Consider the following 18,604-nt stretch of genomic DNA (forward strand, 5'->3'; position numbering starts at 1 on the left):
GAACTCTCTGCTGATTTCATTGATACCTCACACAATGGTCAACCTTAAATCGTTCAAATGTTATGAAAGGGGGTGTGGCTTAAGCATAGGGGGCGGGCCAAACATCACCAATGAAGAAGCAACTCTCTGCTGAGTTCAATGACACCTCACACAAGACCCTACCTTAAACGGTTCAAATGTTATGAAAGGGGGCGTGGCTTAAGCATAGGGGGCGGGACAAACGATCACCAATGAAGAAGGAACTCTCTGCTGAGTTCAATGACACCTCACACAAGACTCTACCTTAGATGGATCAGCATTCATGAAAGGGGGCGTGGCTTAAGCATAGGGGGCGGGCCAAACCATCACCAATGAAGAAGCAACTCTCTGCTGAGTTCAATGACTCCTAACACAAGACTCTTCCTTAAATGGGTCACCAGTTATAAAAAGGGGCGTGGCTAAATTATAGGGGCCGGGTCAACCATCACCAATTAAAAAGGAAGTCTCTGCTGAGTTCAAGGATACCTCACACAAGGGTCTACCTTAATCGGTTCAAATGTTATGAAAGGGGGCGTGGCTTAAGCATAGGGGGCGGGCCTAACCATCACCAATGAAGAAGCAACTCTCTGCTGAGTTCACTGATACCTCACACAATGGTCAACCTTAAATCGTTCAAATGTTATGAAAGGGGGCGTGGCTTAAGCATAGGGGGCGGGCCAAACCATCACCAATGAAGAAGGAACTCTCTGCTGATTTCATTGATACCTCACACAATGGTCAACCTTAAATCGTTCAAATGTTATGAAGGTGGGTGTGGCTTAAGCATAGGGGGCGGGCCAAACATCACCAATGAAGAAGCAACTCTCTGCTGAGTTCAATGACACCTCACACAAGACCCTACCTTAAACGGTTCAAATGTTATGAAAGGGGGCGTGGCTTAAGCATAGGGGGCGGGCCAAACGATCACCAATGAAGAAGGAACTCTCTGCTGAGTTCAATGACACCTCACACAAGACTCTACCTTAGATGGATCAGCATTCATGAAAGGGGGCGTGGCTTAAGCATAGGGGGTGGGCCAAACCATCACCAATGAAGAAGCAACTCTCTGCTGAGTTCAATGACACCTCACACAAGACTCTACCTTAAACGGTGCAAATGTTATGAAAGGGGGTGTGGCCTGAGTAAGTGGGCATGGTTATATTATAGGGGCCGGCTCATTATCACATGTAGACCACACATTCTAAGTTTCATGTAAATCGGATGATGTTTGTCATATAAGGCTCATTTCCTGTTGCCAGCGGGGGGCGCTATGACCAAAAGTCAAATTTGGCCTGTAGGTGTCCTCAGGCCTGGACCCTTGTCAATCGTGAGAATTTTCGGGCAGATACGACAACGTACACTCAAGTTACAACAATTTATTTGTTCATCGCTCAACACTCAAAATGGCCGCCACGCCACGCCCACACCGTCAGACGAAAAGTTTTTCTTTTAATACCTTTTCATCTTTAAGGTGTTGGGATGATAGAGACCAAGTTTGAAGTACATCGGATGAAATCTCTAGGAGGAGTTCGTTAAAGTATAGCACCTTGACTTTTAGGCCTACTTCCTGTTGTCACTAGGGGGCGCTATGACTTTAAGTAAATATCGGCCTTTATTTGTCCTCAGGGTTGGACTCTTATGAATCCTGAAAAGTTTCGAGCCAATCGGACAATGTACACTCGAGTTACACCCACTTCCTGTTTCGGCGGCGAAATGCACAAAATGGCCGCCCCGCCACGGCCACGCCCTATGACAAAAAGTTTTTCTTTTAACAACTTTTCATCTCTCATGTCTTAAGATGGCACAGACCGAATTTGAAGTTGATCGGATGAAATCTCTAGGAGGAGTGGAGGATGTGGAAATGGCCAAAATCGCACTAATTTTGAACTTTGAAATCAAAATGGCGGACTTCCTGTTGGGCTTAGGGTATGGCTTCAATGACGTTTTTTGTACATCTTGACATGATACATATGTGTACCAAGTTTCGTGAGTCTACGTTAAACACACTGCAGGTGCTCAATTGTTTTAACATTGTAGGGGGCGCTAGCGAGCCATTTTTGCGCGCCTATTCCCGAAACCCTTAAAATACGTAAATTTTCACCAGACTTGATGCGACCGCCAAATTTGGTGAGTTTTTGAATATGTTAAGCCCCTCAAAAAGCCAATTCATTTGCCGGGAAAAGAATAATAATAATTCCTTCAGTTTCAATAGGGCCTTCGCCGCTGTCGGCGCTCGGGCCCTAATAATAATAATAATAATACATAAACCTGCCTTTTACAACTACAAGTCTCAAACCTAACTACAGCTCAGGCATTACGTAAGCCTTAACTGTCATGTGTAGGAGGAAAAACGAGAGGACAGATGGGTTGGAACAAGAGTCTTCTCTGAGTGCTTTTTCAAAGCAAAGATGTAATGATATACAACTTCTTAGTCTAGTATGTCTGTCTACATACTGTGTTTGTGTGTGTGTGTGTGTGTGTGTGTGTGTGTGTGTGTATTTTATTTTCTGTGGTCATTTTCTTTCAGTTTTGTCCTATTACAGATACAAAACTCTGCAGTGCAGCAATGTCAGAAATAACCGAGCCAGGATGTAACTCGGATCCCACTGGTTGGTGATTAAACAGTTTGAGCTGTAGAATGGATGCGTTGTGATTTGTGAGACGGGTGAGCACACATGAAAGGGTTTTTGCAGCTGTCTCTACACCACTGTTGGCAGACAATAGTAATGGTATGGAGAAATGCTGTTGATCCAGGAAGACTGTGGAAATCCAGCACTTAGTCACCTCCCTGTCTTCCTGTCAAAGCACAGCTAATGACACGTCAAAGATGTTGGAAATTGTCCCCAAACTTTCTCTGAACCCTTTCTAAAAGACTTTCTGTAATTGTTCAACCTGGGTGGGTTTTCAGGCACACTGTGGAAATATTCAAAGCTTTCATGAAATGTGTATGTGTGTGTGTGTGTGTGTGTGTGTGTGTGTGTGTGTGTGTGTGTGTGTGTATTTTCTTTTGAATATATTTCAGCAAAAAGTGTTTAGCTGTCACGCAGATTTAACATATCGTATATACTGAAAGGCAGATAAACTGAATATGCATTCGAGCTGTCGGCTGTGTGCATCTGCACGGATGGTGAAGTTGATGGGATTCATATTGTTCTGGATTTCATTTGAGAAAGGAGGAGGATCAGGGTAAAGTACAGCTGGACCACTGCTCTCTCTGTAAATTGCTGGTGTGCTGAGGCAGAAGGCAGTGGTTTGTATCGCTCTGATCCCTGGATTCACAGCGATCTATCTCAGCACATATTTGGCCTTGATGTGCAATCAGTGAAGTTGTAAAGACTGGGCTGGACTTGTTCCAGGTGCTTGCAGTTCAGTAACCACATGGAATCAGTGGAAACCACAAGAAACCTGTTTGGGATAATCCACAACAAGCTACAGCTTATTGTAGGGGTGCTTGTGCAGTGCATTATTTTTGATAACCGCAGGGGTTGGAGTGCATACATCTTTTTATTCCTGCTCAAGTATTGTTAAGTCATATTTCGGTTGGATTGTTCTGTTGGGGTGTCCCCATGGCCTAGTAGTGCTTATCATGTAAGCACACAATGACCCGGGTTAGATTTTTGTGTCCTGTCTACCTTTACACTCAATTGTCAAGTAAAGGCAAAACGACCAAAAATAAATAATGACGTGTTTTTTAATTAAAAAAGTCAGTACATGTGATACTTTGGCTACATTTGCATTGCTACGTTGTAGTTTAAAAACAAATATCTTTTTCCACGTTTCCCCCTCTTATTCCCCCTGCTCTGGCGTTTCCGAGCCCCTAATCCGGAGACATTTAGAAAAATTTATGACCCGTTTTGGTTTGGAATCTGCGGGGTTGTGTTGCAGTCTCAACGGCCACAAACGGAGACCTTTGGAGACACCGACACTGACGCTAACGTTTCGGCGTCATGACATCTTGTTCTCTCAGACTAAGCTACTAACGTTACCATGGCAATTACCAGCAACGGGCGGAGTATACACGCTGCCTCCTGTTGTATGCCCCAATGTAAATGTAGCCTAAACTGCAGTATGAAATAATCATAAGTACTTTGTGGTGCCTCTGGGTGGGGGCCACTGCCCCTGTTGCAACAAGCCTAGGGCCCCCTTGTGGCCCTCCTGAAATGCTATGGGGTTTTTATCTCAGGAACCAAGACATAATCCATTTGAAATGTCTCATAATGCTTGATTATTCAGGAACCTGTTGGTGTGATTTGTGAAGGAGCCTGTGAAGTAGGTCTGTTACTTGCTTGTGAGAATTCCTCCATCTTTGTTTTGTTTGTACACTGTGCTGTATTATGAGCAATGGGCTTAAAGTTTCTAGAACACTAGAGGCCTTGTAGGCTATATTGTGTATGCATACCAATACGAGTGTGTAGATAATTCATTTCATACATGCATTGGTAATTTTTCATCAACATAAACTTTTAGATCCGTCAGTGTTTTCAGTATTCACTGGTCTGTATGTGTCACAATATAGTCACTCCACTGTAAGAAAATAAACAGGAAATGCATGTAAGTCATGGATCCATGAAAAGCGCATTGCTTCTTTTTGATGCAAATGTAAATGTATTGAGAGTGAGAGAGTTTACTTATTGACTGTTTAGGTTTTTTGTAGTTTAGTTTATAGGTTTACACATATACAAATACTACAGAATAATATACTCATAATCAATAAAAGATGTGATAAAGAGATGCAAAAAAAAAAGAAAGAAACTAAAATACTGAAAAGAAAAGAAAAGAGAGAGAGAAAAAGGCCCAAACTAAAATTACAAACAACATCAAATCAACAGAATGAATACGAAAGGTAAAATAATATTAGGAGTCGCATGGGTTGTTTACAAAGACATCCCATAGGGAGAACATTGCACAGACAAAAACAAACCTTTAACAGCTACTTAAATTGGACAGGTGTTAGCTTTGAAAAATCTGATGGTAAAGCATTCCACATCACTGAACCTCTGTAATTTAAACCAAACTCAAGTTGAAATGTTCGACAGATAGAAGGCCTGAGTTTGTAGTTATTTCAAGTGGTATGATTATGAAGTTACTAACATTAAGGGCCCTATTTTAACGATATAAGCACACGGCGTGAAGTGCATGGCGCAGGTGCGTTTAGGGTGTGTCCAAATCCACTTTTGCTAGTTTGACGGCGGAAAAAAGGGTCTGTGCGCCGGGCGCATGGTTCAAAAGGGTTGTACTTAGTGTCTTCATTAATCATAGGTGTCTTTTGGGCGTAACATGCAATAAACCAATCAGAGTGTCATCTCCCATTCCCTTTAAAAGCCAGGCACGTTTGTACCTTGGAGCATTGCCATTATGATGAAGGATTTGCAGTAATATTTTTATTTGTAATCTTTTGCATGTTTGTGTGCTGCTGCGCTTCCCTGTGTGTCTGTAACAAGCATAGTGTGCACGTGCTGTGCACGAGCCTAGGCACATTTTACTAATGCTCTGTTAAAAAAACAATGAAATGCTGCGCCTTTAGACCAGGTTTTTGTTGGTCAATGGTGCAATCACTTCCCACTGCCTCAAGATAGCAATACGCCAAGAATTCACCTGAACACACCTCCCTGTAAGACCAGCACGTCCATGGGCGCAAAGATGTGCACATGTGCACTTGCTATTTAAACGATGTTGGCGCTGGATGGGAAATTGACAACTGCGTCGGTCATAAACTAGCAAAGACACTTGTGTCTGGCTTTGTGCAGTGCTGCGCCGAGTGCAAGATAGGGCCCTAACAATAGAGTTCATTATAGAATGAAGGAAGTATCTTGTATACAAATAAAGCAATCTGTAGTTGATTGACTTGTAATGTCATGTGGTTTGTTGTATTACTTCACTACGGAACAGATTTAGCTGGCCCCTTAAACACCAGCTGGCACCGGCCAGGCCCCTGTGGTTTACATGGGCTGGAAGCGTTGCTGCTTTAGTTCATGTTTGGCTCAGGACGATTTTGACTAATAGCAGGAACATGAGAGTGGAGCCAGGTGCTTTCACTTACTACAGGTGCACTTCACTGCTGAGCGCTGCATTCTCAAAGATACTGTATTTCTCTGGCTGAAAATGAAAGTTGTAATATGCGCCATAATCTTGCAATGTTCTTGTCTCAAATCAGGTACCCACCTACAGACTTTATTTCAGGTGATGGGTTTAGTGCTTCGCTCATTTTGCATGCCGAGTCCGTGTCGCGTATAATTTTTTTAAGTTACAGAAAACTTGATTTAGGATCGCATTTCTTACAGTATGTGTAGGGTTGGGCGTCATTTGGATTTTAACAATTCTGATTCCTATTACGATTCTTCCTTTGATTCTAGTTCTTATCCATTCAGATTTTTTGAGGGGTTGGGTTCACATGTTTATTTCACAGATCAGAGAAACATGTTGTTTTGATTCAAAATAAAATAAAGCCACACATTAGATTGCCACTTACTGAGCTCCATGGAAGTACAGTGGCTGCTACGGAAAACCAAAACTTGCGCATGTTAAATTTGGAACCAATGATCGTATTTGAAACCAAATTTTCCATTTCCAAGCATTTATAATAAAAATAAGATTCCATTGGGATCGTAATTTTTGAAACAATTCCAAATTGTAAATCAATTCTCGATGCCCAATCCTAAGTATCACTAGCCTCGTGAGACCGTCCTGATCTCGTGATCTCCAGTTTTCCACTCGCAGATCAGTCTGGCATCTTGAGACAAAGAAAATTTGGAGCCGTTCGCCAAACGACCGACCAATCAGCGTTGGTTTTGAGGCGGGTTTAGGTGTGACGCAACGAGAAGCGACTGTTCAACATGGTGGCTTCCACGGATGAGATGAGCGTAGCTATCGAGCAAGTTTTATCCAAATTAGAAAGTATTCCTTCATTGAAAGAAGAGCAAAAAACGGCACCAGAGACTTTTCTCGGAGGAAAAGATGTTTTTGCTCTTCTCCCGACTGGTTTCGGCAAGAGTCTGATATATTGTTGATCTGATTGGTTGATTTGGTCCGACCAACATAGGTGGTGATAGACAGATAGTTTATCCAATCAGCTAACCAGTATTCTCACCCCTTCCCAAAAGTTCCCAGTTGGATATGCCGAGCAAATGTGAAGCAATCCATCTGGTGGAGTCAGGTTAAAGTATCACATGTACTGTCTAAATGACGACTCAAAACCACCAGGGTTATTAATGATTTTTTGCGGTCCAAGACTGTATGGGCGTTTCAGTTAGAAATAAACCATTGTTTTCGCCGATTCATCACTAGAAATGTAACTGTAGCAAGCATCTCAATATTATAAACGTTATCCACATTCATATTTAGACGAAACAAATGATATATCCAGCTACAAAAAAGCCTAAAAGTTGGAACATGTTCGCTCCAACAGCTGTAACAGACGTGAATGTAGCAAATATACACCCAGTTGCCAGTTTATTAGCTATAACTTGCAGAAACTAATTCAGTCTGCAGTAGGTCCTGCCTTTATGAAAGATGAAACATTCAGTGTTTCCTGATCTCCTTACCCTACATCACTCCTACAGGAACCTAAGATCGTCTAATCAGTTCCTTTTAGCTATTCCACAGTCTCGGATGAAAACAAAGGGTGATCGTGCCTTCTCCGTTGTCACCCTGAGACTCTGGAACAAACTTCCCATTCATATTAGGTCCTACTCTACTGCCGAGATCTTTATGTCTTGTCTTAAAACACATTTTTATTCTTTGGCATATGATTTAGTTTAGGGACATTTGTATAGAAGTGTGTTTGTATGATGTCCATTGTGTCTATATTTGTATTGTCTTCCTTTGTTTTTATAACATCATATGACTTTGTACAGCACTTTGTTCAGCCTAGGTTGGTTTTAAATGTGCTCTATAAATACATTGACTTGACTTTGTCAAAAGTGTTTTAGAGAGGAGGTGATTCAACTGTATGATGTTTTGCAGTGCTGTTGAATTGTGTTGTGTTTTACCTTGTGGTTTTTCTAATATTCAGTCTACCCTTATTGATGTAAATGGGGTGGACAAAATATACATATATTTGTACATATAATGCCACTTCTAAGTGTTGATCGGTAAAATTCAACAGTACTCTATCTGTGGCTGCTAAAATGATACACACAATTCAAAGTCAAAACTTCTTTGAAACAGTTTGATCAAAACGGAACATTATAAACTTCTTGAAGGTGCAACGTATGGCTTTTGTATTAGAATGCAATACTACCAAACTCAGTGGCAACTATTAATGTTTTCACATGCCAGATGAGATGAGAGAAACGTGGGTTTGCTCTGGGTGCTCTGGTTTCCTTCCACCATAAACCCATGCATGCTGGGCTAGGACTACAGTTGAAAATTAGCCGTCTGGCTAGCACTGGTGCATTTACAGAAATGTTGATTAATGTGCATTGTCCTAATACAATTAATAATATTTTTTTTACAGAACCTCTATCGTTAACATCAGTTCTTTTTGCAGGTGTCACTCTGTGAATGTGTGAGGTGGTAGCCAATCAGCAGCAGCGTCAGGACCAACAGTCAGACCATGGACCTTAGATTTAGACGGCTGTCGCCTCTTGCCGGGGGAGCTCTTCATCTGGTGCTGCTGGCCGGACTGGTGCTGCCGTCTCACACAGAGAGTGAGTACTCATATTCTTCACACAGCTCCGAGCTCTGCCCATATGTCAGCAGTGTTACAGACAGCTAGGATTCATTAGCTGCAATGGAGGCTGCAGAGTAGGGCTGGGTATCCAATTCAATACTTTTTAGGCACGAACCGAATTACCTCCTTAGTACTGAGTATCGAAAAATGCCTTGTCATTCAATACTCAATTTCAATACCTAAGGAGTAAATCTCATCAGAGTCAGTGAGCCAATAAGCATGCAGCATGCTTCTACCAAGATCTAATTATTCGGGTGATTGGCTGTCTAACGTCGTAGAAACACGGCGGAAAAACTCTACGCTATATAGCTACGGGACGCACGTAGTAGGAGCTGAACAATAAATTTGTACCATAATGTGTAATGTTGTAATTTATTTTTGTTAAAGGGCAACTATTATATAGCATTTTCAGGATTAAACTTGCATTTTGTGTTTGTACTAGAACATGTTTACATGCTTTAATGTAAAGTATTTTTCTCATACTGCCCATGGCTGCTGCACCTGTATTCACCCTCTGTAGGAGCGCCTGTCTCTTTAATCCCTCCTCCCAAAAAAGCCCAGTCTGCTCTGATCGGCAAGCGTGCTTCGTGGAATGTCCGGAACCTCCGCTCCACGTTTCACTAGTTGAAGCTGGAGCTACTGCAATGGAGTATATAGCAGCACTTTGTACCGTGAAAAATTACCAATAATGTCTTTTTAACCAAATATTACACAACCAGACATGTCCAAGTAGTAAAGTGACCGGAATTTGGGGAGAAATGACCAGCATTGGCCGAGATTACAGCTATGTTTCGTTAGCATGCAGCTACTTAATAGTTAGCAGTATGCTAATGTTAGATTGTAGTGGAACGAAGCAGCACTTTCTACTGTCAAAAATCGCAGATAAAGGCTTCTGAACCAAACACTACCAAATCAGACATGTTTCAGCAGTAATGCAACCCGGAATTGGGGAGAATTTAATGACATTGGCAGCCCAGATGACATTGTTTACTGCCGTTAGCCATGTAGCTACTTTAGTTAGCAGTTGACACTAAAATAAAGGCTTTTAAACCAAATACTACTAACAGAAAATGTTTCAGCACTAATGTGACCCAAATTGGGGAGAATTTAACGACACTAGCAGCCAAGGTGACATTGTTTACTGCTGTTAGCATGTAATTACATGGGACAATGTTAACACCGCAGTAGCGTAGTAAAAAAAACACTCCAGTCCTGCCTAGCTGGATCAGATGACCAATCAGAGCAGGCCGGCTTAGTTAGCCGAGAGTAGAAAAAACTGTTGAAACCGTAGCGTTCAGTGTTTTAGCTCACAGGGATTTGTCAACAGGGATTTGTCTAAAAGAAGTTTACCTCATTATTTGGCCACGTTTAACATTAAAATTCAACATTATAACATTGTATATGTGACAGCAAACATGGACAAGCATAATATGTGACCTTTAAAATAGATTTAATAGAATTGGTATCGAAAATAAGTATTGTTTAGGAACCGGTATCAAAGTCACAGCATTGGTATCAGAATCAATCAAACATTTTTTAACGATACCCAGCCCTACTGCAGAGAGCTTTTTTATGTGACTGGAACACAGCACTACTTCCATAGAAACATTTTGACTTCAGTACATTACCTTTGCATTTGTTTTTTAAACAGATTACTGTTTGTTGATTACAAGGGGGTCAATGAGAATATTGTAATTGACACCTACCTTCTTCTGCGTTGATAATTCAAAGACGTGTTCCGAAGATTTATCAAATCCAAAGTGGAATGTAGATGTCAAGGCTGCGTTCAGACTGGGAAACAGTCTCTTTTGAAAATGTTCAGAAAAGAAATATAGTTTGGTCGTGGCTTCGTGATGATTCTGTCCGTGTAGTTACTAAGATACTCTCCACAGCTGTACCCTGCATCCGGTAATGTGAGGAGAAAAAACTGTAAAAAGGTCAACAACATGTAGCGCCCGTTAAGAGCACTGAGTCAGGGTTCATGGCTGGGTTTGGAGACTAAAAAATGATCTGCATGCATTGACCAGAGCCTTGCTAATGCAATGATGGTTCTTTACGTCTCCCATGAGAATTCCATTGAACCAAGTCAGCTATGTTTAATGAGCACAACATCAATTTTGGGGATGGCAAATGCAGTAGAGGTGAAAGGCTGAGTAGGAACATGGAAAATGTAATTTCATATTAGTCTAGTCAGTAAGGGAAATGAGTTTAACATTATATACAGCTGACAGGAGTTAGTTAATCAAGCCTTGAGACAGATATTCAAACATGACCATTGATCTCTGGCAGTTAAATAAATACTTTCAGGCTACATTTACATTGTTACATTTTGGTTTAAAAAGGGATATCTTTTGCTACGTTTACACCTCTCATTCCCCCTGCTCTGGCGTTTCCGAGCCCCTAAACCGGAGACATTTGGAAACACTTCTGACCCGTTTTGGTTTGGAATCTGCGGGGTTGTGTTGCAGTCTCAACGGCCGCAAACGGAGACCTTTGGAAACGACACTGACGCCAATGTTTCGCCGCCTGATTGGGTCTTATCGATCACAACGTCTCGCTACTAACGTTACCAAGGCAACTACCAGCAGTGGGCAGAGTCTACACGCTGCCTCCTGTTTATGCCCAGTATACGACAATGTTGATGAGATATTGAAGTTTGGGCGTCCTCCTGAAAGTAACCTGTCAATCATTTAAAGCATTGTATGCCCTCTTTTTTATAATGCATTGCTCATTGTCCTGACAACAGCAAAATATAAGTCAGTTTCTTTGTGTCTATGTATTTATGTGTATTGTGTGTTAGTAAAACCAAACACCAGGTGCAGATGACTTTAGAAACACTGCTGATGCATGCTGGGAGCAGTTCTCAGTAAGTAGGCCAGGCAGAGGCAGGGCGAAGCCTTAAACCCTCAGAGGTCCTCGGAGGGCAATGTTTCTAATCAACAGGTTCATTATCGGGACTAGTTGCTTTATGGCTGCAATGAACACATTGTGTAATTTCCTTTATAATTTAGCAGATAGCAATTCATCAGAGGGGCTGTGTCAGCAATTACCTTCCTGTGTGAGCACTGCACTCCAGAGAAAATGAGAATCATCAATTTCTCACTAAGAGTTGAGATTTTCGGAGATTCTTATAGAAACCAAACCCTTTGAACCTAAATGGAACCAAAAGCTTATGACAAAAATTGCACAGACATCATACACATAGTGCTGGAAGTAGCAGAATGAACTTTTTTAATTCCCAAAGACCAAACCAGTTGGCCAATATAGACAAAGACATACACACTATGTCGACAATAGGGCTGCAACGACCAGTTATTTTCATTGTCGATTAATCTATTTCTCGAATAATTAGTTGTTCGGTCTCTAAAATGTAATAAAATGCTAAAAAATATCGATCAGAGTTTTCCAAAGCCCAAGATGACGTCTGTAAATGTCTTGTTTTGTCCACAACTCAGTTTACTGTCGTAGAGTGAAGAAACTGGAAAATATTCACATTTAAGAAGCTAGAATCAGAGTTCATTTTTTTTTTTTTTTTTTAATAAAATCAAACAAATCGATTATCCAAATAGTTGGTGATTCATTTAATAGACCTTTCTCCAATAATGCATTTTATAATTTTCAATTTAATCCAATTACAATTGTAATTGTCACATACACAATCATACACAGTGCTGTTTGTGCACGTGTGTGTATTTCGGGCCTGTGCATAATGTGTAAAACAATAACAACAGAGTGAAAACAATGTAATTTCCCTTTGAGAATCATTAAAGTACTGTATGTCTTCTTCTGGACATTTTATCGATTAATCCATATATCTTTGCAGGTCTAGTCGACAACGGTCTCGCATTGCCAGACCTTCCTCCACAGCGCTGCAGAGAAGGGTCCGGCTAGTCCACACAACATTCCTGGATAGGAGAAAAACATGCTCTTTAAACCAATCACAACCGTCTTGGGCGGCGCTAAGCGCCGGACAGAGTCACGGTGCCTCTGCAAAGTAGCCTCAGGAAGGAACTTGTTTTGGTGGAACATGTGTACGTTCAAAAGTTGTTTAAGTCGTGCAACAGAAAACTAAAAAAATTGGACAGATAGTCTAGCTAGCTGTCTGGATTTACCCTGCAGAGATCTGAGGAGCAGTTAACCATAGTCCTCATAAATCCACCGGAGTTTAGAACGCCAACACAAAGAAAGAGGAAGGGGATGGACATCCGGCCGAAAATAAAAGGCATCTGGTGGAATTTCCGGCGACATCTGAACAATCCAGGAAATGAAACGTTGTCGAAATAGACTATGTCGACAAAGACATAGACACAGCAAAAACAAAAACAAAACAAACAAAATTCTACACAATAAATAACACCAGGCAGAGTCATTGAAGTGAAGTACATAGTTCCATTGCAACAACAATTAGAGGGTAAGTAAAAGCCAAGTATACAGTCAATAGGTTAGAAAACAAAATCATTAAAAACAAAAAGTCTAAATCTGTCAGTGTACAACGATGTAAACAGTATGCAGTCAATAACAGCATAAGTAATTGCCCCATACAAAGAATGAATGAATAGTGGAAAAGACATTGCATCAACATTGTTCATTAAAAAGCCTAACTGCTGCAGGAACAAGACGTCCTGGACCTTTCAGTGGATGAAGGTGCTGTGCAACACTCCAAATCTTCCTCCTGGGTCTTTGCTCTGTGATGGTCTCCAGGGAAACCTCAGTCTAGCCATAAAATAGATCCTGCCTTATTGGTCAGATTACTGATTCTGTTTATATCCACAGCCGTAAGGCCCGACAGACATCAGCAAAGATCTTGCCACATAATCATCAAATCTAGATGTTTGTTTAGCATAAAAATGAATTCAGTGGTGCTTGTCCATGTATCCTTGGTTACAGTACAAACCGGCAGACTCTCCTCTATCCATTCGTATACTGTGTAAAATCTGGTGGACATACAGGCAAATAACTCAAACATGTCAAATTATGTAAAACTCATCCTAGAACATGAATAGTACTACTGGTATGCCAATTGATGTAGGAGCCCAAAAAAAATCCACATTTAGCGTCTGTATGGAATGGACCGGGCAGAGCAGCAGCTCAACCGCGGCGCTGTAAGATGACGTAGTATTAGGGACGTTTTACAGTCGCCGCAGCCGAGCTGGCGTGCACGAATGTGACGTCAAAATGATGTAGATCTTACCCAAACACCCAAATTCGATGAAAGTAGTGAACTGATCATTTATTTTACTTGTGAAGAGGGTTGTATGGAACCATCCACGTTATTTTTTTTGACAATTTGGTTGAAAGAAACACACATTTCTGATATAGAAACTTGTTGAAAATGGGTCAAATTTGACCCGAGGACAACAGGAGGGTTAAGAAGAGAGTATTAGCACTTCAGATGCAGTGGATTTCCCTGCTGTGCAAATACAGAAATGTGGGATGTTGTGAATGAGATGGATGGATGGATGGCAATTTGGATTTGAATACAATTAATCACACAGACTCCATTACACACTGAACTCCACATGCTGAAGAAAACGAGCTCTTTCAGTGTAAAAAGCATCAACAAAGTGATGTCTGCGTGAGCCAGTTGCATGTTAAATGACGGCTCTCCACAGAGGGTCCCTGTCATAATGCTGTAGAGAAGAATTTTTACTAAATCACACAGAGTACAGCTCACACTCTTTTGGTTTACTCATTGTAAAAAAAAAGGGTCAGGCTAGATTTTAAAACAAAAGAATAACCCCTTTTCAGATATTTTAAAACAGTTGAGCACAGTTGATTTTAATATTTTTTCCAGCTTAGCTGAACCTGTAGACTTTTCAATAGAGCAGGGTTTTCAACAAACTTCTTTTCAAAAGGTATTTAATTATGCAATTCAATGTTCAAAATTGCCTGTAGTTCTTACCAAACTAAATACTAGATACAAATGATAAAACAATATATCATGCAATTAAATGATACAATGGTTGTTTTTTAGCCCCAAGCACTCTGGTCGCACCCTACTTTAGCTTGACAGCTTATGCAATTTCTTGGCACTTATTGCACTCTAAAAACACATACCAAGGCTCTTGAGGCAATGTTTTTATTTGTAATAATTGCCTATATAAACAACATTGACTTGACTTGACTTAACCCTGCTATTCACTTTATATTTGCTGCCCTTGGGTCAGATCATAAACAGATGTAATATAGCATACCAGTTATATGGGGATGATAGCTCCATTTCTCATTCAAACCCAGTGAGGCTTTTAGATAATCTAGGCTTCTGGACTGTCTCAACGTTATTGGAGAAGAATAAGATTTACAGCTCAATGCTAAGATGACTGGGGTTCTAGTTGTTGCTCTAGAAAAGCTCGTCCCCACGATCATGTATTGGGCCTCTTTTCTCTGCTGTCCGCTCCAACCTCTGTAATTTAGGGGTGATATTTGAGCAATCTTCGTTGTTCTACACACATGTAAAGCAGCTGAACAGATCCAGTGTTTTTCCACTTAAGCAATATTAGTAAACTGAGATCTGTAGTTTCAACTACTGAACATGAGATGCTTATACATGCATTTATCTCATCTCGCATTAGTCTACATCAATGACGTTTCATTTTCCGGGATTGCTCCGGTGCCGTCGGAAATTCCACCGGATGTCCCTCTTTTCGGACGGATGTCCCTCACCTTCCTTTTTCTTTGTGTTTGCAAACTCCGGTGGATTTATGTTAACTGCTCCTCAGATCTCTGCAGGGTAAATCCAGACAGCTAGCTAGACTATCTGTCCAATCTGAGTTTTCTGTTGCACGACTAAAACAACTTTTGAATGAGCACGTTCCACTAAAACAAGTTCCTTCCTGAGGCTATTTTGCAGCAGCACCGTCCAAGACAATTGTGATTGGTTGAAAGAAATGCCAATAAACCAGAGCATGTTTTTTTCCCATCTTGGAATGCTGTTTGGACTAGCCAGACCATCCTCCGCAGCGCTGTGGAGGAAGGTCTGGCAATCAGAGACTACTCTCACATTGACAATTGTAACGCACTTTTCTCCTCAGTAAGTCTAAAATTCTCGCTCTTACATACAGAGCATTGCGCGGTCAGGCACCTGCACATGTGGCTAAACAACTTCGCCAGCTCACTCTCTTAGGTCTAATATGTTAAATTAGCTTTCTGTTCCACACAGCCAGCATAGGAACAGTGGTGATCGATCTTTTGATTCCATAGCACCTAGACTATGGAACGCTCTGCCTCCTCCCATACTGCCTGCTGTTTCTGTGAACTCTTATAAAATCAGATAAAGACCTACCTTTTTAAACAGCCGTTTTGGTCTGGACTTCATGTATTATTATGTAAATGTAATTGTGTTTTTTATGCATTTAGAATAATAATATATTATGTTCTTGTGTAAGTTTTTTATATGCTTTTAAAGCATTTTTCACGGATAAAAAGTGCTTTTTGCATAAATGTCACTTATTTTACTTACCTTTCCCTGCAATATTAATGAATCCAACACAAGCTGCGGCTAACAACCATGCATACCGCAGACAAAAACATCCAACTTCCAAAAGTAACCATTTATCACAGCCTGCAGCCTGAGCATGTGAATACACAGCCATGTGCTTATTAAAAAATGACTCACAACTTCACTTTGAGATGACAGCTGAACCCTAGACAACCTCGACAAGATCCGTACCAGATACCAAAGTACTGACAACCGTTGAAATCCTCCAAGAATATAACCATGATGCAAACTCTTAAGAGAGTTAATAAAACAGCCAGAAAACAGCAAGAAAGATGAGAGAGAACCCTGTTTGGTAACACTTTATAGGGTTACTAATAAAAGGTAAACTGATAGTTAATTAAACTTTAGTTAATAGGTATTTTAACAACAAACAATGACATGCTAATTAATAATGTTTACCAATTATTAGTAATGCTATATTAACTTATTATAACTCATTATTTGGATGGGTATTATAAAGTTGCTACTGATCTAGGGATGGGCAATGGGTAAAGGCAAATAATAGAACAGTTACAACAGTCTGGTAAGTTCAGAAAATGACATCACTTTACTGTAATGCAGCCTTTAAAACCAGGAAAAGACAACACACATATTACGATATTAAGATATCCAAAATCTAAGATGATATCTAGTCTCATATCACGATATCGATATAATATCGATATATTGCCCAGCTCTATACTGATCATTACAATTCCTTGTTAATGGTTTATACATGCTTAAAGCAAAGCATCTATGAACATTATTTAGATAGCTATTATCAGTGCTCCAATAATTAAATATTCATCTCTTTTAAAGATCGCCGAAAGAGATTTGAGGGGCCCATTTTAAAGTTACTTGATGCTTTGTAATTTATTAACTTTAAGTAATTATTATAAGCAATACTTTATAATAGCATCCAAATAACATGTATATATGGTTTACAAAACAATTATCAACCATTGACAAAGTATTAACTATCTATTTGAATGAATAAACACATTATTTTATATTACACTAAACTAATTAAATAAAATAACAGATTGTAATATAACTATTAGTAAACATTATCAATCATCATTCAATTGTTTGTTAACAGCAAAATAATTCAACTAAAGTTTAATTCATTATGTATTATTATTATATTTACTATTTATTAATAATGGTTATTATAAAGCAGCAACATTCACGCTTAATGTTGGACCAGTGTCAAAGATTGTTGTTCCTATCAGTCACTTGCACACAAAAATGTAGGAAAATACGGTCCAGGTTGAAAAAAACAGTAGAAAAGACAGAAAATGGTATCAAATATTTGAGATGTTGGCGTTTTGGGGTCTGGTGGTAGGAATTTACATGAAGCCGATTCAAATATGGACTGTGAGAATTTTGAATGAGGCCTTACGTAGCTTTTTCAATTATCTCCTGAGTGTCAATAGTATAATGTCACACCGAAATTTGTATTCAAGGACTCACAATGTTCTTATCCAGGCAGGGCTAGTATGCAGTAACCTTCCGTTTCCACCTTACAGCTTGTACTTGTATTTGCAACTCCCCAGGGTCACATACACATAATGATTTGCAAAATAGAATCAGTTTATTCACTGTTTCTTTGCCTTCCAGCCTTCATGCTGCTACCATACTTGTGTGGGAGGCAATTGTGTGGGTCATGAACAAGGAGCAGGAGAACACAATGTATTATTTATATCAACAAACAAGTGGCAGCAGTGTCTCTGCATCCAGCTCTCCAAATGGAAGTTAAGATTACTGAGTCTCTGCTGGGCGGTCCAACTGCTTGTGGGTATTAGACTATGGGAGAAAGCAGGAAGTTGAAATTACCTGTTTTGTCTAGACTATTCCATATGGCTGTATGGACTTAATGCACATTGTAATGATGCAAAATTCTGCCTTGGTGTCTTCTCCTTACTAGTATGCGAACATTGTATGTGTATCACCAAGGATGCTTAGTGAGTGGAGATTTCCATGTAAACAAAGCTGTATGAGAACAGTCCACTGTAACTAAATATCACACAAACAAAAGGCTGCGAAGAACACCTTACAGGGAAACTCCACCCATAGATTTGACATTGTTATGTAACAACAATCACTCAGTTTGAGTTAATTGCAGAAATTATTTTGTAATGACTTATTGAACTGTTGTCATTTGCTTTTCTGCTCTCCATTCAGCCTGCCAGCTGGGCTCAGTTGAATTGATTGGATTTGCAGTGTCTGTGCTGGCAGGCTGCTATTGACAAGGCAGTGAATGGATTGGTCCATTATAATCTTGATAAAGATGTGCTGTTTTGGCAAGGGTTTGACATTTGGATTATCATGTCATGAGGAAGAATTGGAGAATGGCTTCTTTTTCTCTTTTGGAAAAATGCATTTTTCAGTCTAGACATGACTACAAACATACAGTTAGCTAGTTTGTTCCCTGTAAA

The 18,604-nt window shown here is 40.1% G+C and overlaps 1 protein-coding gene across 29 annotated transcripts in view; it reads left to right on the forward strand.

The window, feature by feature from the left end:
• ptprfa (protein tyrosine phosphatase receptor type Fa) overlaps nucleotides 1–18,604 on the forward strand; it is a 400,117-nt gene that overhangs the window by 107,830 nt on the left and 273,683 nt on the right. For all 29 annotated transcript variants that reach the window (XM_031311904.2, XM_031311903.2, XM_031311912.2 and 26 more), the window contains exon 2: nucleotides 8,507–8,666. In XM_031311904.2, the coding sequence (XP_031167764.2) occupies nucleotides 8,573–8,666 (94 nt within the window). In that variant the 5' untranslated portion in view covers nucleotides 8,507–8,572. The remainder of the gene's footprint in view (nucleotides 1–8,506; nucleotides 8,667–18,604) is intronic.

Source organism: Sander lucioperca, chromosome 11 (genome assembly GCF_008315115.2).
Source record: "Sander lucioperca isolate FBNREF2018 chromosome 11, SLUC_FBN_1.2, whole genome shotgun sequence".
NCBI classification, from domain to species: domain Eukaryota; kingdom Metazoa; phylum Chordata; class Actinopteri; order Perciformes; family Percidae; genus Sander; species Sander lucioperca.